Source organism: Peromyscus leucopus, chromosome 6, assembly GCF_004664715.2.
Source record: "Peromyscus leucopus breed LL Stock chromosome 6, UCI_PerLeu_2.1, whole genome shotgun sequence".
Lineage (NCBI taxonomy): Eukaryota > Metazoa > Chordata > Mammalia > Rodentia > Cricetidae > Peromyscus > Peromyscus leucopus.
Genome location: NC_051068.1, coordinates 102,738,187 through 102,759,496, shown reverse-complemented (window position 1 = coordinate 102,759,496; position 21,310 = coordinate 102,738,187). Strand labels below are relative to the sequence as shown.

General features: G+C 43.9%; 1 protein-coding gene across 1 annotated transcript in view; it reads left to right on the top strand.

Annotated features, from left to right (window-relative positions):
* Sec24b (SEC24 homolog B, COPII coat complex component) overlaps positions 1–21,310 on the top strand; it is a 78,778-nt gene that overhangs the window by 8,619 nt on the left and 48,849 nt on the right. The window contains exons 2-3 of the mRNA XM_037207091.1: positions 6,755–7,591; positions 15,173–15,316. Of these exons, the coding sequence (XP_037062986.1) occupies positions 6,755–7,591; positions 15,173–15,316 (981 nt within the window). The remainder of the gene's footprint in view (positions 1–6,754; positions 7,592–15,172; positions 15,317–21,310) is intronic.

Here is a 21,310-nt window from a genome sequence, read left to right as displayed (position 1 = left end):
AAAATTGAATAATTTTTTAAAAATTGCATTTAGTATAACGTGTGCGTGCATGCGTGTTGATGAGTTTGGAGGTCAGTTGACAACTTTGGGGAGTCACTTCTCTCTTACGACATGGGTCCAAGGAATGAAACTCAGGTCATGAGGCTTGAATTGGTTGAATATTTTATCCAGAAACAAGCTAGCCACAGATCAGTGTCAATTGTTGCTGGTGATCTTTAGCTTGGGGCTTACTGCCCACGGTCCAGAGTGGAAGGAGTAGAGGTCTGTCACCACCCCAGAAGAGCCAAAACAACAAAAGCTTAGATTTCAGTTTCTACTGAATGAGTATGCTCTTGCTCTGTGCTAAAGTAAAATTCTAAGTATCTGAAGATTGCCCTCCCTCCCTCCCTCCCTTCTTCCTCCCTTCCTTTTTGGAGACAAGAGCTTCACTCTGCAGTTCTGACTGGCCTGGAACTCTGTTATGTAGACTAGGCTGGCCTCAGACTCACTGAGATCTACCTGCCTCTGTGTGTGCTGATAGTTTCTCTTTGTGTGGGTCATTTAGATGGTGATGCTGAGTGAGTAATGAAAAGGAGCCCTCCCACCCCCACCCCATCATGATTAGATATTTCGTTTTCCTCCCCTTGCTTTTCTTTAATGAACTGGAAAGTCAGTGACTTCTGGTGGGTAGGTCACTGATAGGTGTCAGCAGGTACACTGTGCCCCTGTTTTTAGAAGTGGTATGGAGTAGTTGTAACAGAGACATGATTATATTCCATTATTGTACCATGTGGCAGGAATGAGCCAAGTCAGCAATTAAGCGGAGGTTAAATATTTAAATAGATTTTGACTTGGGCTGTCTCTTCAGTTCTGAAAGCTGTAGTGACAAGAAGTGAGCCATCTTTTTCTGTATTTAAGTGTGTGAGGCTTTTCACAGTTTATTGTCAAGGTGATGAAAGAGTTGTGAGGTTTTGTGTCGTAGTAAATGAGTCGTTTCAGGTGAATTGTGATTAGGTAAATAACCTAGAGAAGGGTAAGTTGTTCACTTAGTAAAACACTGTATGAGTCTCTTCTTAGACGGAATTGTGGGAGTGGGGTTGGTCTCCTGTATAGCTGGTTGTAGATTATCTTTGTGTTGGCTGTAGAATGTGGATTGCATGGCCCCAGGTAGTTTATCCCACATTATTATTTAGTAACTATAAACAAGCAAAAGTGTAACCTTTACCGTTTCTAAGGAGCAGATATTTTCTGTATTATTATAACAAGGAATGCGTGGTTCTTTGTGTTTGTGGTACAGTGAACTTTGTAAGTGTCAACATTTGGTTGTCACTCCTCTTTCATTTGAGGCGTGGTACAGATCCCTATTTCCTTACATATGAAAAGTGGGGCTAGAGATATGACTCAGTGGTAGAGCTTGTGTCTAGCATGTGCAAGCCCCTGGGCTTGATGGAATTGGGGTTGGTGGGGATGGTAATTGAGATCCGCCCCAAAGTCAAAGAAAAGTAGTTGGAACTAAGACTAGACTCCTGTTGTTGGGCTGTGTGGTCATTTGCTATGCTAAAGCAAGCTGTGTTTAGTGCCGTGAGGGCAGAGGGTCTTCAGTCATGAGCTTCCACATACGGGTCCTTGATTCAGTGAGAGCCCTGTCACTGCCTAAGCACATAGAGATCTTTTTTCAAACCTTAATTTATTTCCATTTTATGTGCATGGGTATTTTTCCTGTTTGTATTTATGTGTGCCACATGCATACCTGGTACCTACGGAGGCCAGAAGGATTTCCTGGAAATGTAATTATAGATAAATGGCTGTTAGCCACCATATGGGTGCTGGGAATTGAACCTGGGTCCACTGCAAGAGTAGCCAGTGCTCTTAACTTTATATTTATACAACTGGCCACAGTAATGCTGACATTGATTTTGTTACCAGCGACATTATAAACATTCTTAAACATGCTCTATCCCAAGTCATTCACTTTTCTAAATGCCGTACATATTAGTATCTCCTAATATGTAAATTGAAGACAAAGTCTTATATCCACCTTATAAGTAAGTTAAATGAGGCACAGAAGATAGGCTGGCAAATGGAGTCATCTTAGCAACTGGGCCTGTGGTGCAGACCTGTAATTCACCTACCTGGAAGACTGAGGCAGGAGGATCACAGACTTGTGGGCTACCTAGGCTGCAAAGGAAGTTCAAGTTCCTGTTAGCTTAGGGGCAGCACACCTGCCAGGTACCTAGAGGCCTTCAGTTCAGGTGCAGTATCAAGAAAGAAAAAAACGGAGCCCAGCGTGGTGGCGCACGCCTTTAATCCCAGCACTCGGGAGGCAGAGCCAGGTGGATCTCTGTGAGTTCGAGGCCAGCCTGGGCTACCAAGTGAGCGAGCTCCAGGAAAGGCGCAAAGCTACACAGAGAAACCCTGTCTCGAAAAACCAAAAAAAAAAAAAAAAAAAAAAAAAAAAGCTCTTTTAGCCGGGCGTGGTGGCGCACGCCTTTAATCCCAGCACTCGGGAGGCAGAGGCAGGCGGATCTCTGTGAGTTCGAGGCCAGCCTGGTCTACCAAGTGAGTTCCAGGAAAGGCGCAAAGCTACACAAAGAAACCCTGTCTCGAAAAAACCAAAAAAAAAAAAAAAAAAAAAAAAAAAAAAAAAAAGAAAAAAACGGCCAGAGAGGTGGCTCAGTGGTTAATGGCATTTGTTCTTACAGGACCAGGGTTCAATTCCCAGCACACACATCATGGCTCACAGTCATCCATAACTCCAGTTCCAGGAGAGTTAGTCAGTGCCTTCTGACCTCAGAGGGCACCAGGCACACACATGATACCTGTACATACACGCAATCAGAACACTTGTACACATAAAATAAGTAAATCTAACTTTTTTATTTAAAAAATTAAAATGCTTCTAGAATACTTCACTTGCTGGTAAAGAGTAAAATATTAGCATTGGAAAGATGAGGCATTCTTTAACATTATTGATGGAAAGTATGGATTGGCGGTCCTTTTTGGAGAGAGCTATAGCAGTCTTTTTTGTTTGCTTGTTTTTTCTGAGATAGTCTCTTGCTACATAGTCTACGCTGGTGTGGTGGTTTGAAAGAAAATGGCCCCTAAAGGGAGTGACACTATTGGGAGATGTGGCTTTGTTGGAGTAGGTGTGGCTTTGTTGGAGGAAGTGTGTTACTGTGGGTGTGGGCTTTGAGGTCTCCTATGCTCAAGCTACTCCCAGTGTCACAGTTGTCTTCCTGCTGCCTGTAAGATGTAGCCGTCTCAGCTCTGGCACCATGTCTGCTTGGACACTGCTGTGCCCCCCCATGATAATAATGGACTGAACCTCTGAACTGTAAGTCAGCCACCACAATTCAATATTTTCCTTTATGAAAGAGTTGCCGTGGTCATGGTGCCTCTTCATAGTAATAGAAACTCAAACGAAGACAGCGGTCCTTGAACTCATAATCTTGTCTCAGGCCCCTAGTACCAGGACTACAGGCAAGTTCCCAATGCTTAGCACAGTGGACAATTTTAAGCACAAACCCCCACTTTCATTTGTAGGGAACCCATCCTCTTAATTGATCATAGAAGTTCGTCCTTTAAAATGATGTTCGTTGATGAGGATTTAGTGAGTCACCTGTAATGAAGTACTCCATGTACTTCATTAAGGATTTACACTTGCTAACAGAAGGATGTCTAAGATACATTAAATTAAAAAACAGTTGTAGAGCCATGCTATGGTTCAGTCGTCCAAAGAATATACAGGAAACTTCTGCTGGCTCCGCCTCTGTCTGTTCCCAGAGGGAAAAGGGGATTTGTACTTTATACTTCCTTATAGAAATTATTAACACTGCCCTCTACCACAGTACTGGGGACTGAACAAAGGCCTTGTGCATCCTAAGCATGTGCTTTACCACTTGAGTAGACCTTGATCCTGGGCAAAGAAGAAACTAGTACCAAAAGGTGTGGATTCCTCTCTTGGTCTTTTTAAACACTAAAAAATTGTATTCCTTGACAGTGTCATGAATGTATATTGTTCATATCTACCCCCTCCTTTCTCTACTCCTGTACCTGCACATGTCCCTTCATCTCCACTATTTTCATTATTCATTGAGTCCGGTGAATGCTGCCCAGGTGCTCCTGGGTGGTGAGACCATCACCAACACAGCATGCACAGCTTACAGGGCTCCCACCAGAAGAACCTTTACTCTCCTTCCCCTGGAGGCGGCAATCGTCTTGGACCCCTCACCCACCCATGCTGGAATGTTGACCAGCTTGGTTTTGTGCAGAGAACCCCAGCTGCTGTGAGTTCATGAGTGCCACAGGCTTTCTCGTGGTCAGAAGACAGCATTTTATAGCTCTCTTCCCCATCCTTTACCTCTTACATTTTTTTTAAAAAATGTGCCTATCTGTCTGTCTATCTTTGTGTGTGTGTGTGTGTGTGTGTGTGTGTGTGTGTGTGTGTGTATGAGTGTTTTGCCTGCACCTATATCTGTGTACCACTTGCATGTCTCATGCCCACTGAGGCAAAAAAAAAAAAAAGGCATTGGATCCCCTGGAAATGGAGTTACAGTTGTGAGGTCCTCTTGAAGAGCAGTCAGTGCTCTTAACCTCTGAGCCATCTCTTCAGCCCCTTCTTATAATTCTTTCTATTCTTACTCTTCCAGAATGTCCTCTGAGCCTTGGGAAGGGTGGGGTAAGGTAAATGTGCTGTTTAGGGTTGATCACTCAGTAGTCACTCATTCTTAGTACAGTGACGAGATACGACCAGCCGATTTTAATGCTGAAATTCCAGAAGAATCTTCTCAGATCAAGGTTGAGAGTATCTCTAATCTGAGTATAATCTAATCACAGGACCATTTAGCCAAACAGTAGTAGTAGCCTGGACATGGTGGCGTATGCTTATTCTCAGAGATGGGTCAATGAGTTCCAGTCTAGAATAGCTTCATCTACATAATGAGTTCCCACCAGGTCAGCTAAGATTATACAGTGAGACTCTGTGAGTTCCAAGCCAGCCTGCTCTACTATAGTTTCAGAGCAGCCATGGCTACATAGTGGGATGCTGTCTCAAAAAAAGAAAACAAAACAACACCAATAAAAGTAGATGTTCTCCTAAGGCCGATGCATTGCCCAGCCTTGGGCTTCTGACCAGATTTACAGTACCAGGCAGAAGTTCCCGCAGATAGAACAAGATCAAACCCGATCAGAAGGTGTTTAGTTACCCTGAAAGTATCATAGCACGATTTCCTGTGTGTACATCTTGCTGGGGAGTTCTGTACTGCAGCGTGCAGAGTCTAGCACTGGCTAAGATCACTCGTGTCCCTTCTCCTCCAGCAGCTGGCCTAGCACCTCTGGCAGTGGGAAAGCTAGCCAGCAGGAAGTTGGCTGGGTAGTCCTGATGGATTTCTCTGTGTTCTGCAACCAGAGTGTGTTGTGTCTTCTGCAGCAGGATCTTACCATTCAGTTGTAGTGGGCAACCAAGAGCATTGGGAGCCTGTGTTGTTTGGGGGAAACTCTGGGACCCCCTTGTTGAATATCACATAGGGAGATATCCCACACCTGGCACCAAGATTTTGTTTAATAAACCATGTCTTCTGGAAGCAGCACTGTCCAGTTAAATTCCTTCTTGTATTTTTAAAATTCGCTCACAAAGTCATGGGTTTCTATAAGGCTTTTTCCATACACCATTTGTTTTGGTCAGCCCGTCCACTAGCCCCCTTCCTTTCTCCTGTCCCCCCACCCCCCTTCTTTTAAGTCAGGGTCTTGATAAGTATTCTTGGCTGGCCTGGAACTTGTTTTGATCAGGCTGGCCTCCAAACTCAAAGCTATCCTTCCTGCCATGGCCTTCAGGTATGGGGTTATAGGCCAGAAGAGGGTATCCTGTCCCCTGAAACTGGAATTACAGACAGTTGTAAGGTGCCATGTGGGTGCTGAATCAAACCCAGGTCCTCTTGGAAGAACAGTCAGTACTGTTAACTGCTGAGCCATCTTTCCTGCCCCTGCTTGATAGTTTTTAAGGAATATTGACTTGGAAGCCAGTCAGTTGTGTGGTTTGGGATCAGGGTCTGTCACAGATGATATAGTCAGGCTATTGGTTGGGCTGTCATCTCAAGACTGCATTGAATCTGAAGGATGCTTGCCTATTCATGTGGTTATTGGCCTCAGTTTCTCTTTGGCTATTGGCCAGAGTCTATTCCTTACCATATGGCCTTCTTGTCTGTGTTACAAGGTCATTCAAAACTGAGTTATTAGAGAGCGAGAATGAGAGAGAGCACAAGTGCAAGCGCAGTAGAGTTAAGACTGGGCTAATCTTGGAAGTGGCCCGTCAACCCCTTTGATAGTGTTTACACCTTGAGTCCTGATACATGCTTAGGGAGGACTGACTACTCAAGGGTTGGCGTAGCAGGAGGATGGGGATCATTAGGGATCGTCTTGGAGTCTAGCTACTACATCAGTGGTTCTCACCCTTCCTGATGGTGGGACACTTGAATACTGTTCCTCATGTTGTGGTGACCCCCGCAACCTAAAATTATTTTTGTTGCTATTTCATAACTATAATTTTGCTACTGTTATGAATTGTAATATAAATATTTTTGGAGATAGAGGTTTGTCAAAGGGGCCACAGCCCACAGGTTGAGAACTGCTGAGCTACATGATAGGCCTATGACAACATGTTTCTTTCATAGTATGCTGGGGTTATGGAGAAGAAAATTAATTTGGTCAACATTAGATGTAAGCTATTTACATATCATCTCTTTGTGCAGCACTGTAAATGCTTGACTTTCTTTTTCAGGTCCAGCACCGAGTCAAATGCAAGTTCCTTCTGGGTATGGGTTGCCTCATCAAAACTATATGGCCCCCTCAGGACATTACTCTCAAGGACCGGGGAAAATGACCTCCTTGCCATTGGATAACCAGTGTGATAGTTACTATTCTCGTCCGTATACAGTACCAACACAAAATGTGGGGACTCCCAGCTCAGCAAGCCAACCAGGAGCACAGCAGATGTATGGTAGAGGTCCTCCTGCCCCTCACATCGGGGGTTCCACTCCAGGATCTTTCCAAGGAGCTCCGGCCTCAGCATCCCATTCATATCCGAGTGCCTCCCAGCCCTACTCCTCTTTCGGGAACCGCTACAGTAGTCCTGCCCCGTATTCTGCCAGCTCTTCTGCTGCTTCTCAGGGATACCCCTCTACGTGTAGTCATTATCCGATCTCAACTGTGTCCAATGTTGTGTATCCTAATGTTTCCTACCCCTCGCTGCCTGCCAGTGAGCCATATGGGCAAATGTTTACCTCACAGAGTGCTCCGTCTGCCAGGCCAGTTAAAGATTCCTATTCTGGCCCAAGCACAGCTATTACCTATCCACCACTTAAAGATTCCTATTCTGGCCCAAGCACAGCTATTACCTATCCACCAGTTAAAGATTCCTACTCTGGCTCAAGCACAGCTATTACCTATCCATCACGACCTCCACCCCCACCTTCGCAGCAGCACCACCAGCCACAAAGTCATTCAGGATACAGTTCTGGACCGTGGTCAGCTCCTGGCCTTCCACCCACCCAAGACAATCTCATCCGAAACCAAATGGGACCCCTGGCTCCAGCCAACAACCACCCAACAAATAATGGTAAGTTGAGTATGAAATTCACCAAGACATGATTGACAGAACATTTCCAAACTTGTTAAAGATGGTATTTCCTGATAGGAAAACTGGAAATTGGCTCAGTATAGCACTGTATTTGCTTCATTTTTTGTGATATTTTCTGAATCTCCCCAACCCTTCTTACGCCCCCATTCATAGTTAGTTCCTCAAGGTTCTGTTTGAAGAGCTGGTCCCACGCCTTGATTGAGGTCTCAGCCAGTGTCTGTGACATCCCTTATGCCTCTGCAGTCCTTGTCCTTAACGGGATTGAAGGGTATTTTGATGACGTGTCTTCTGGCCATCACTTTCTCTTCATACTAGCTCTACCTAGGTAATTGTTTTTCTAGTCATAGCCCCACTATTATAGGAAAAAAAAAAACTGTGGTCAGGAACATTATATTGGCTTCCTTAAATGTTGTTTCCTAGAAATAAAAGCTGCTTTCTCCTTCTCAAATTAGTGCCTTGTGATGAAGGATGAAGAAGGGGAAGTGAGGAGTCATGACTCCTTGGTGGTTGTACTTTCTATCAAGGGGTCGTTAAATGTTGAGTTAAAAATTTTATGCATAGTACATATGATAAAATGGAAGTGTGTGTGTGTGTGTGTGTGTGTGTGTGTGTGTGTGTGTGTGTGTGTATCCCCCTAAGCCTAGAGATGTCACTATCTATCTCTGGCTGGCCTGGAATTCTATATAGACCAGGCTGGCCCAAACTCAGAAATCCACCTGCCTCTGCTTCCAGAGTGCTCTGATAAAAGTTGTGAACACTATATATATATAAAGTGTTCTGAGCTCAGTCGGTAGAGCATGAGACTCTTAATCTCAGGGTCGTGGATTCTAGCCCCACTTTGGGTGCCAAATGTAGCATGAATCTTAAAAGGTCTTATAAAAAAAAACAAAATATTGGTGTGGAAGCTGAAAGATCAGAGAAACAGAACAAGCCAGCCAACCTCACCTCACCAACTCCTCAGATGATCCTGTTTCCATGAATCCTGACTGAAAGACTCTGAGTTCTCACCCCTGAGGGAATCAGTTGAAGTGCTTAAAAGCCTCTAGTTCTTGTTTCCTCACACCTTATATACCTTTCTGTGTCCTGCCATATTGCTTCCTGGGATTAAAGGCGGGTGGGTGTCCTTCCCAAGCAAAGACATGAGATCTCAAGTGCTGGGATTAAAGGTGTGTGCCACCATGCCTGGTTCTGTTTCCAGTGTGGCCTTGAACTCACAGAGATCCAGACAGATCTCTGCCTCCTGAGTGATAGGATTAAGGGTGTGTGCCACCACTGTCTAGCCTCTGATCTAGTGGCTGGCTCTGTCCTCTGATCCCCAGATAAGTTTGATTTGTTAGAGCACAAATAAAATATCACCACAATTATTTCTTAAATTGAAATTGTGAACTTGAATTTAATGATGTGCTCTTGAAGGGAATGAAAATACATGCCTATTGCTGGGCAATGGTGGCACATGTCTTTAATCCCAGGGGGAGGCAGAGGCAGGTGGCTCTCTGAGTTCAAGGCCAGCCTAGTCTACAGAGAGAATTTCATGATAGCCTAGGCTACAAAGAAAAACCTTGTTCTGCAAAGAAAAAGGAGGAGGAGGAAGAGAAAGAAAAAGAAAGAAAGGAAGGAAGAAAGGAAGAAAGAAAGACAAACATGTATGCACAGAACAGTAGCTGATGAAGCTGTGGTAATTTTCTGAGTGCGTTGTCTTTAGATTATAACTATCCACACAATCATTTGTCAAGGACAGTATGGTGAGAGGTAGGTACCCTTACCTGCACAAGAGTATTTCAAATTTTAATTAGAATTTTATATTAGTACTGAAATGTACATTTGAAATAAGTAAATATTGTGAATAGATGGTTGTTGAACTTTTATTTAGGCAGTTGGTGAGGTCATATTCAAAACCTGGAGAAGAGACCTCCAGTGCCGTCTCTGTGGCCTTTGTAAAAACGCATGCTGGTGCACTGGAGGATATTTCATTCCCTAGTCCACCCCAAATGTGTTTGCAGCGCTGTGGGTTTTGGATTAGTTTATTCCATTGGAAACCGCAAACTGGCTCTGTAGATGAGTCTCTAGTCTTGTCAAGTAATCTAGTACAAATTATGGTCAAGAGATGAGACCAGATTGCCCCTCCCCCCCTTTAAGTTTAACATGTCTTTGTTTTACAGAACACATGATCTAAAATGATCAAGGCACTAGGCTGGGGAGTAGCTCAGTAGGTCAAGTGGGTGGTACCGAGTGTGATTCCCAGCACCCAGGTTAAAAAAGAAAACAAACTAACTGAAGGCCAGGCATGATGACGCATTTGTAATTCATTGCGGGTGGTGTGATCATGGCACTGGGGTCTGCTTGGCAGGTTCTTCAGGTAGCAGACGTCACTTGAGAAACCCCTGAAGCTGTCCTCTGTCATACACACTCCTGAACACTTACCACATGAACATGCACTCACACACGTGCACATGAAACGTTAGCAGAAATAACGTCTTTGCCAGGTGAAGTACTTACCAAACACTATTTCGATTAAAATAAGTTACTCTGGATAGTTCTTGAATTGTGATATGGATATCATATGATAAAGTAGTTGTGCCTCTAACAACATTTTCCTATGTTCAGTGTTATACCAGAAACATCTGAAAAGCTTGTATAAAATGGTTATGTGCCTTTGTGCAGAAGATTCCTGCAGCTCTGACACTGAGGTAATAGTGGCTGATATCGTTCTCTCTGTTGATGTCTAGATGATGTATCGGAGGGAAACCAAATACATATTGTGTAGATGGTTATATAGGACAAAGTGATGTGAGTTAGAAAGAAATTACCAGCTACATTGGAAAAATGTTCAGAAAAAAAGCAAGTAATATAAAAGAAACGGATTTCCTCTTTGGCATCTTTTGAGATTGCAGATTATGAGAGGAGAGCAACATAATTTTGCTGCTGCCCTTCTCTTTCTGATTCTAATGCTACTCTTGAATTTCACACTCTTCACTATGAGCCCCTCCTCCAAGTCTAGAGGGTGAGGGGGATCCATGTCCAGTTTTCCCAGTTTCTACCAGCTCTGACATGGGATAGGCAAGAGGATTTGTTTTTTAATTTTTCTTTAAATTTTTTTTTATGTGTATGAGTGTTTTGCCTGCATGCACATTTGTGCCCCATATGCATGCAGTGCGTGAAGAGCCCAGAAGAGGACATTGGATCTCTCGGGACTGGAGTTGCAGGAGGTCGTTTGCCACCGTGTGGATGCTGGAAGCCTGGGTCCTCTGGAAGGGCAGCCAGTGCCCTTAACCACTCAACCATCTCTCCAGCCCCAATTTTATTTCTATTTTTTTTTCTTTCTCAGAGGAATTAATAAAGGAAAAACAGGTATTTTTCTCCCAGTCTTTAGCCATCAGTGTTTTTTTCAAGGTGATGGTGCTGTCCTATTAGTGTTCAGGAACACTTGGAAAACAGTGTGATGGGTCCCTGGAGGATACAGGACCCAGAAGATGACTGCTGCTACTTCAGACAAGTGGGGTGAGGGGATGCGCTTGCCTCAGAGATGTGCTGCTGCAGTTTGAGGAGGAAAAGAAGATCCACAAGATGGCATGACAAAACTCCAGCCTGAGCAGCTTGAACGAAGGCCACGCTATGAGCTGAGAGTGGGATCTCCGACCAGATCCTGGAGAATTTTACGTGCTAAAACATAGGGACTGCCTTTTTGGGGGAGGGGAAAGAGAGAAAGAGAGTTACTATGTAGTATTGCTGGCCTGGAACTTGCTATGTAGACTAGGTTGGCCTCACACAGAGATCTACCTGCCTCTATCAAGTGCTGGGATTAAAGAGAGGTGCCACTACACCCAGCAGAGATCGATCATTCATTCATTCATTCATTCATTCATTCATTCATTCAGAGTGTTTGCCTGCATGTATGTATGTGCACCATATGCATGCCTGTTGCCTGTGGAGGTCAGAAGAAAGTGTTGAATACCCTGGAACTTGAGTTGCAGACAGCTGTGAGCCACCATGTGGGTGCTGGAAATTGAACCCAGATCCTCTGCAAGAGCAGTTAGTGCTCTTAACTGCTGAGCCCTGCCTAGCTATACTAGATTTACTCTTATAGTATGCCTTTAAAAAAAAAAAAAAGACACATTCTCACTGTATAGCCCTTGCTTGCCTTGAATTCACTCAGAGATGTGCCTGCCTCTGCCTCCCGAATGCTAAGATTAATGGTCTGTGCCCCGCACCAGCTGTGGTCGTCTTTTAAGGCTATAACTAAACACAAGCTGAAAAATTTGTTTTATATAATGGCAGTTCGTATGGTTTTCGCTTCAGTCAAATTCCCTTTTTGAAAAGGCAGACTTAGTTGGCATACCTTTCTGATCCTTAGTGTTGGTAGATCTAGTCACTAACCCCCAGATACTTGGAAGCCCACCTTGTGCCAGGGCGTGTTCTGATGTTGGGAGATAACAGTGGGTAAAAGACGGATTCTTGTATTTCAAATTGGAGTCCACGTGTGGCAGCAGATGTCCACCTGACCACAACAGATGTCCATGTGTGGCAGCAGATGTCCACCTGACCACAACAGATGCACACCTGTTATGTCAGGGCAAGAAGCAGAGGTCATGGTCCTTGGAGAGCTCATGGTGGGCACATTGGCCTGTTACTCATGGACTTTAAGGGAGTTTTCTCTCATGAAATGATATTTTAGCTGCAATCTGAAGGATGAGTTTCTAATGTAATAAGTACATTGGGGGGAATAAATATTTAAATGAAAAAGGCAAAACTTAAAAATTCTTTAGAGAAAATAGACTGTCTCCAGAACTTTGGACTGATCAAATTTTACAAAGAAAGCACACAGGGTACTAGCCATAAAGAGTAAACATGAAAAAGCTCAAGTCACTTCTAATGAAAAGGTTTTTATCTTTGAAACACAGTATAAAATGAGCCAAACTGGAAAGTAGGAGGGGGAAAAGTGTATTTTTCTATGCTGTGCAAATACATTCACAAATTAATGTGGAAAAGATCACAGCTAAGAGAAACTGTAGCAGTCCTGGAGGATGTAAATGCCATCAGAGGAAACCCAGAACACATGCTAGAGCAGTAAAATGAGCAAGTGACAATACTGGGGTCTCAAGAAAGATGGAAATAACCAGAACTCTGCTGTAGGAGAGTAGAGGTTCAGTGTTTCTAAGAAAATTGGACATTAATGGAACAGAACATAGCCACACTCAGAAACGGCTGTTTCAGGTCTGTATGCTTTAGAGATGGCCTTCCCAAATTTTGTGCATGAATTACCTAGATCTTAATAAAGTTCAAATGTCACACTGACCTAGTGTGACAGGGCTGAAGAGCCTGTGTTTGAGCAAGTTCCAAGGTGGTGTTTCAGCTCATAGGAAGGCTCAAGAGATCACCATATCCTACTGTCTTGAGATGCTTAGCACTCTGCCAGATGATCCTGTGTGATTGAGAGTCTCTCTTGACCAAAGGTCTCTTTCTCACTGGTGACAGTGTATTGTTCTTTACTGCCCACATCCTCCCTGCTGAAGTTGTATTTTCTTTGAGAACCTTGCCCTAGGGTTGACAAGGTCTTCAGTCTCCCATAGTAGCAGTCTGCTTACTAAAAGTAGTGAGGCAGCTATTCTCTGTCTTCCGTCTCCTTTTCCTCTTGTGCCCATTTTCTATGTTTATTGGCATGTACAGTAGAGCACATTTTGTTTTGATACCATATCCCTACATTTCTTCCAGTCCTCGACCTAATTTACACATATTCTTAGATATACACCCATATTTGTGCATGTACACATGTGTATTTGCTCATGTACTATGTAGTCACTGCTTACCACTACTCTGGCCATAGTTTTCTGGAAGTTCTGTCAGTGTTTTTCACTCCTGTGAACAATGGATACTGCATTCTAGAGGTCCAGCCTAGTATTACGGTGACATTCTGGCTTAGTTACATTTGAAATGGGGCATCTGGTTAGAAACAGGGACAGGAAATGGTTATTAACAGTGCACGATGAGAGGTTCCCTTCATGCTGGCCCCTGAGGATAGCACTCTGAGCTGGGCAACTCCTTACCACTGCCAACCATCCCCTGGGAAAAGCCACTGCCCAGGGAAGGCCTGGAACTGGTGTTGAGGTTGGTAACACTTGGGCTTGTCCTGAGGGTCAGGCCGTCCAGCTTACTGTTTGGATGAGCTGTTTCTCCTCCTCCTTGACCCACCTGGCTGGAACTTGCATCTGCATGGGTTTGCATTTCTTTTTTCTATAAATTACAGCCGCCCCATCCATCCTTTTGCACATTTTCAAAGATCGTCTCGCTCTTTGGACCAGAGCCTGTTTTTTCTTATTCTGACACATCTTTTGGTCACCCAAGGTGCTGCCAGCTACCATCTTTTCCAGAAATCTCACACACCTTTTCCTAAAGGCCTAATCTAGGTAGAAGATATTCACTAATGTGCTCTTCAAAATAAACAAGAAAACGTCATTGCACAACGTAAATACTATTCAGCTAAGACTAGATATGATCAGTGTAGATTACTTGATCTGTTACATCTGTTTGCCATATACAGAAAAGCTGCCAGCGGTCTTAGTGTATTTTAGCTGCATTCTTTTTTTTTTTTTTTTTTTTTTTGGTTTTTCGAGACAGGGTTTCTCTGTGTAGCTTTGCGCCTTTCCTGGAACTCACTTGGTAGTCCAGGCTGGCCTTTAGCTGCATTCTTGAGATACAGGGTAAGTGAGTGGGTAACCAAAGGATAGGAGGCCACACATTGTCACATATGCTGGGATATAGAGAACTGGTGACTTGGAGGCTTTTGGGGCCTCCACTCCCCATTTTTACACTGTTAGTTAACATCTGACGAATCTGTTCGGAATAAATTGTGTTCCCTCCAAACTCATACGTTTACGTTCAGATGCAAGGTCCTAATGAAGTCCCAAAGCAGAATCTTGTTGCAGAATATAACTATACTTGGAGACAGAGTCCCGAAAGAGGCAATTGTATTCAGGTGAAGTCGTTAGGGTGGGCCCACACCAATATGAGTGGTATTCTTCTAAGAGGCTTAGAACCCAGCCATGCACAGAGCCCATATGAAACCGAAGGGGAGATGATCATCTACAGCTCCAGGGAGAACACCTCTGTCCCCCACCACTGTGAGACAGTAACTTGGTTGTTTTTGTAAATACATAAGTAAAGCAAAATGAGATGTGAGCCCGTTTACAGACTTCAGAGAACCCGTTACCTCTAGTCACTCTGTCTTGGTCACCATCGTGTAGTACAATGGTACTGTTCAATGGTTTGTAAAGAAAAACATTTCATTTTGTCTGAAAGGTAATGACATCTGGGTGTTTTAGTAAAAAATTATCATTTCAAATTATTAAAACATCAGAAAACAATTTTCCCACGTTGGAGGAAATGATTTGTTTGGACCACTTTATTTATAGATATAAATCAGTGTGGTGGTACTGGAGCCTCTATAAACATTCAAATCCATTGCATTTTGTTAGCAAACGTATTTTAACATGTTCCAGGGGTGGTGCTGTGAGTGAGACAGTTTCTTGTCTTCAGTTGCAGACTCTCTTTCTTGCCCTGTTACAGAAAATGTCCAGCCCCCCAAGTCCAGCTCCATAGTGCCCACAGTCTTGCCAGGACCCTCATCAGCAAGAATGCCTCCTGCTCCAAGTCACCCAGTGGGGCCTATGCCCTCAGCTCCACCACCCCCGGAGCCAATCCAGACCAAAGGTATGTGAGAAGCGGGTTGTTTTATACATATGTACACTCATCTCGGTAGCTGACTTGAAAAAGCCAAACTGTATAACCATAACTAACTGAAATCATGAAAAAAGAAATTTATAATCTGAACTCAAATGTGACAGTTTAGTCTTCTGTGTTAATTTATTTGATTAGATATTTTATATAATTTAGATTTGCTAATCTTTCTATCCTGGGATGCCAAATTTCCTTTCCTAAACCATTGTAGACTATTTTTTTCTTTTTAGGGTAAATCAACCATCATCATCTTACTTTGTGTCTTGTTTGAAGATTTCTGTGCTTGTCATTATTGTTAATCATCCACAGTTTGTGGGGAGGGGAATGGGAGGTGTCGGTGGGATTGTAACCTCTACCTGCATCATTGGCAAACCATGCAGTTAATTGAATATTCTTAGATAAGTGAGTGACGGGTCTGACATAGACTGTTTGGGTCTTCTTTCTCCACACTGTCCTTTCTTCCCAAAGTTTTCTCGGTTATTTCCTATATGGCAAAAATTCCAAAGTGTTGATGTTTCTGCCTAATTTGTGTTTCATTTGACCAGAGTTTGTATTTCCAGTTCACTTGGACTATTTTAAGGACTGTACTTACTATGTGTGACAATCTCTAGTCTTGACTGTGAAAAATCTTGGTATGTTCTGAACCTCAGAAAAGAAAAGGCTGGGAATCCTTAGGCTGCTCTCACTATTGGTGAGTGTTTCTGTGGCCGTGGGCACCTTTGTGTCAGCTGATCAGAGTGTATGCTGTAAAAGTTCTTTCTTGATTGAAAGGAATCAGTGCCCAAAGTACTCACTGGTTCCCAAAGTGAGTGAGTCTAGGTACAGAATGTAGTTCTCAGTGTTCGCTTCCAGAGGGCACAGTGGTAGGAAGCCTGCGCTTAGGATGAACTTGAGCTCTGAATGGTGATTTCTTCTATCTTCTCCATTGATTGTGTTTCCAGTTAGCATTTTACAGTGCATTTTGCCCGTAAACAATCAGAATTTCTTCCTAGTAGATTTTAGAAAGAGAAGAAGCTCCTAACATTTATTGAATACTTAACAATATTCAAGATACTTTGTATTTTTGTTTCTATAATCCCCATATTAATCATATGGCACAAGTCTCTGTTTTGCAGATTAAAGAAGTGAGATTCATAGAGTTGAAGTAACTTGCCCAAGATTACAGGTTAATGAATAGCAAAGCAAAAGATTTCTAATTCAAACTTGTCATATATCCTTCCTTACACTATAAACTGACTTTTTTTGTTGCTGGCTATTGACAAACTCTTGATTTCCCTAAGATCTTACTTACTTGCATAAGTAGCAGAAAAATACAATACTGGAGATGTGTGACTTTGTAGCCCTTATTATTATTCATTTGCTATCTAAGTAGCAGATTGCTTTTTTGCCTTTGAGTAGATCTAAACTATAACCTAATTGTTTATGTGAGTCAAGAATACTGTGGTTGTGCAAGTTATAGTCTATGTAAATGGAGCTCTTGGAGGCTGTGCAGCACTCCATCTTTAAAGAGTGTGCTGGGGATCATGTGACCACTACTGCCATCCAGATCCCAAGTTCTGTGTCTGAAGACTTAGTAAACCACGGATTGAAAATACCCAGGAAGCATCTGCACGGAACATATGCAGCCATTGTTCTTGTTCTCGTTCCCTAAACGATACAGAAGAGCAGGTATTTATATAGCATTTACTTTGTATTGGGTATTATAAATAACTAGAGAGGATTTAAAGTGTATCAGAGAATGTGCATAGATTATGTACATGTACCATACTATTTTATATAGGGGACTTGAGTGTACAGGGGCTTTCAGACCTTTTTGTGGAAGCTAGGCATGGTTGCACTTGTAGATTTTATTTGTGTGTGTGTGTGTGGTGTGCATGTGTGTATGCATGTTTCCCTGTATGAGGATAGAAGGTGTGCATGTGTAAGCCTGACAGAAGTTGACATTGGGTGTCTCTCAATAGTTCTCCACTCTAATTTGAGCCAGGGTTTCTAGCTGAACATGGAACTAGACAATTCTGTATAGTCTAGCTAGCTACCACACCCCAGGAATCCCATCTGCCTCCCTCCCTGAGAACTGGGATTACAGGTGCTGCATCCGCCTGGCTTGTATGTGGGTTCTGATATGAACTCACGCGGGCACAAAAAGTGCTTTATCAAACACTGAGTCATCTTCCCAGCCTTCATGTAGGATTATACCCAGTGGACCTGGGAAAACATCTGATGGTTCTGGAACACGTTCCCATTTGTTTTCAAACAAAATTAGTATACAGAATCAGGTGTGAAGGTGCATTCATTGACTCGTAGTGCTCCAGAGGAAGACAGAGTATGACCTCCATAGACAGGAGGAAGAAACCAGGGATTGCAGAAACCAAGCCAGCCTCAGCTGCACTGCAGGTTTGAAGCTAATCTGGGTTGTATGAGAGAGAGAATAACTGATAGTGATTTCAGATTACATACACAAAATGTTTTCAAAGTACAGGGGTAATGAACATATACAGTATTTGTGTATATGCTCAAGTCAGGTGCCATATGTCTAAGCATGTGATACACAGGCCTTACTCAGTCCTTTGAACAAGTGTTGAGGTAGTAACTACTCCATCCTCCAGATCCTGTGAAAAACGGGCAAGTTGGTTGTGGGAAGTGGATGAAGTCCTGAGTGAATGTGTCATATTTAACACGAGCGTGTCCATACCAAGACTCCTGGGAACTGGCAAAGCCTTCCCAGGTCAGGCTTAGGGAAATGGCACAGCCTTCCTTCCCCTGGTCAGCATGAATGCTGACAGTGTGCAGAGAGCATCAGCTGTAGCTCCCCCTCCTGGATGGTGACAGCCAGACTGCTCCCTTACAGAGACCTCGCACCAAGACTAGCTAGCCCCTCCTCCTCTTGCTGGACATAGAATGCAGCTAGAACACAGCGCTGAGTTTCCGGGTTGCTTAGTAAGTGCTCTCCGTCAGAGAGAGCGAAGCCCACCCGATCTCAGCTTTTCTGTATGTGTGTCTGTCATTTCTTCAGTGTCTGTAGTTTCTTCCTTCCCGCGTCGCCCCAGTCAGGTTCCCAGTGCCTAGCCCTGTTGGATGTGGCAAGTGGCGCCTGAACAGAGACCCTGGACTGTGGGGAACTTGCATCGCGCGGATGAGGGAACGCCCCCCAGAGAAGTTCGCAAATAAAGGTAAAGATAAAGCTAAAAATGAAGAGAAGTTCGCACATAAAGGTAAAGATAAACATGAAGGTAAAGGTGGGGTGCAGTTGGAAGTGTTAGGTGTAACAGAGGTGGGCAGTCATGTGCTGATACTTTGCAGGAGGGTTGGGGAGCTGTGAAGCAGAGTGAAAACGTCACAGCTCCAGCAGTTCTTGGCCCTGTTCAGGAGACATGCCCTTGGCTTCCAAAAGAAGGGACAGGGAGTTTGAGTAGTTGGGAAAAGATAGGCAAAAAGCTCAGAGACACAGGACTGAACAACCCAGGTGCATCCCATTTTCACTCACGGTTTTTCGAGTCTTCTATGTGATTCCATAGATCCATGGTTGTTTCATCAAAGGAGGGCAGGCCCTGCAGAATTGGATCTGCAGAGGCAGAGAAGCAAATTGAATTCACAGGGTGGGCTTGCCCTGACCTGCCTGATGCCCCGGACCCTAATACTGAGGAAAGTGATTATGAGGGTGAGGACACCCATCCCAGAGTGAAATTGCACTTTGGGTCTGAGTTGCAGCGAATTTTAAGGGGATATAATGTCACTCCTTTATAGCAAATCTTGTTAGGCTGAAAGATTTGAGGAAGACACTAATGGCTTTAATTGTTTCCTCATGTTTGAGTGGATCTGATCTGCAGAATTCAAACCAAATGGTGTGTTATCAAGAGACTACCTTTTAAATCCTTGAAGGAGATCGAGCAAGCCTGTGCAGCAGCCTATGGGCCTGTGGCCCTGTATACCCATGGGCGTATTCAGCGTATCCTCAGGGCAATGCCCGGCCTCCTGATTGCCTAAGCATGGTGAAATCTTGCCTCAACCCAGGGGATTAGCTGCTGTTCAAGGCAGGGTTTACAGAATTATGTGAGGACCAAGCACAATGTAATCTGGCCCTAGAGTTGCTATAACTACATTTTTGTTCTGGGTCCGGGACTTAGGAAGGAACCAAGAACCATCCTTTGAAACTTACCAACAACTTAACATAGTTGACTTAATGGCACAGAGAGAATTGCCCTCTAAAGGGGAATAAACCTTGTGGAGAACCGTGGGCAGAGCCAGAATTGTAGCCAGCCTTTGTGGCCTGGTTCTTTTAAGCTAGGGTGCCACTGGATAGCTGCCCCTGCGGCAGGAAAGGTACTGTCCTATCACTTGGCCTTTGAAGATGCTGACAGGACTTGTAAGGAGACACTCAGGGATTATCCTAAGTGCTTACATTTACAAGAGACGGTTAGATTGTATGTGGACACATGTCCTAGCAAAAAATGGTGCCTGTTATATTATACATGTGGAAAACCCAAACATTTTACATGTGATTGCTGCCACAAGGATGTCAGATTGTTTTAAAAAGCATGTCCTTGTCCCCTCCTCTATCTCCCATGGTCTGCACAGCCTCCCACATTTACACCTGAGATGTCAGAGAGGAATCCATTGGGTTAACAAGTGCTGTTCACAAATGGGGATTCATCAACAATCTTGAGAGAGTTCGGGAAATGCCTGATACCCCTTCAAACACTAGGGGCTATCACCCTGAGTCCCATAAATTGGTAGGACCGACCAATAACCCTAAGCCACCAGAATGCACCATTGATAGCTCTGTTAGGCAGCCTCAGGCAGTGGGGTGAACCTCAGTTCTGTCACCTGACTTAGACCCACCCCTAACGCGGGCCGAGTCCAAGCCAGCAGACACAGTAGGACTTCTTTTAGGCAAAAGCACCAGAGCCTACAGAGGCTGTAGATTCACCCAGGGGTAATAGATGAAGGTTGTGCAGGGGGAACTCAAGGTTCTGGTTCAGTTACACCAAACTTGGTTTGCTACTACACCTATGTTAAATAAAGATAGCTTAACTAGAGATATTCCCCAATACTGAGTAAAGAGAGGTGCTTACAGCTTAGTCCTGTACAATGGAGGTTTGGGGTCTTCAAACCATGTGACTGAGTACAAGGAGTAACAGAAAATCACTCAGAAATGAGGCTCACCTTAAATGGCAAAGCTTTTCTTGGTCTTATTGATACCTGGCAGATGTGCCCTGGCCTCCAGCCTTGCCACTTCAGCCAACCACAACCAGCCTACAGGGAGCCAGCCAGGCTTGGACGCCATTCTAAAGTTCACTGTCCTTAGATGTCAGCATGCTGGAGGTCATCAAGGGGGTTTAGGCCATATGCCCTACCCAATGTGCTTGTGATTTTATGGGGCTGACATCTGAGCCAAATGGGAATCCTTTTATATAGCCAAAGCTGTACTACTATTAGATAGTGCACCAGGGATTTAATCCTTTATGGGCTTTAGGTAAAACATAAGTTGCAACTACTCCATAAGTCCTCGGGGTGATTACAAAAGGATGAGAGTGGGTGTCTCATGACTGCTGGGGTCACTAGCAGCCTTGGTCAGTGCTACACAGCATGCCTGATGGGAATCTGCCTTCCAGATCACTTGGCCATCAGAGAAAGCTCTCTGGGTAGATCAGTGGCCACTCACAGGGGAAATGACCTCTACTGCTTTGGTGGAGAAACAGTTACAGGGCAGGTGCATAGAACAGTTCCTTAATCCCCGGAACACCCCCGTCTTCTCCATTAAAAAAGGAATGGAGGCTGTGACAGGAGTTAAGAGCTATAAAGAAGGCATGCAGGCAGTGGGCCCAGCACCCAGGACCACTGTCACCTCTTGCTGTACCATCACATTTTCATTTAACTATGGTTGACTTAAAGTATTGTTTTTTTACAACATTTGGCTGTATCCTGGCTATCTCGAAAAGTTTGCTTTTACCCCTCTCCTGCCTAACC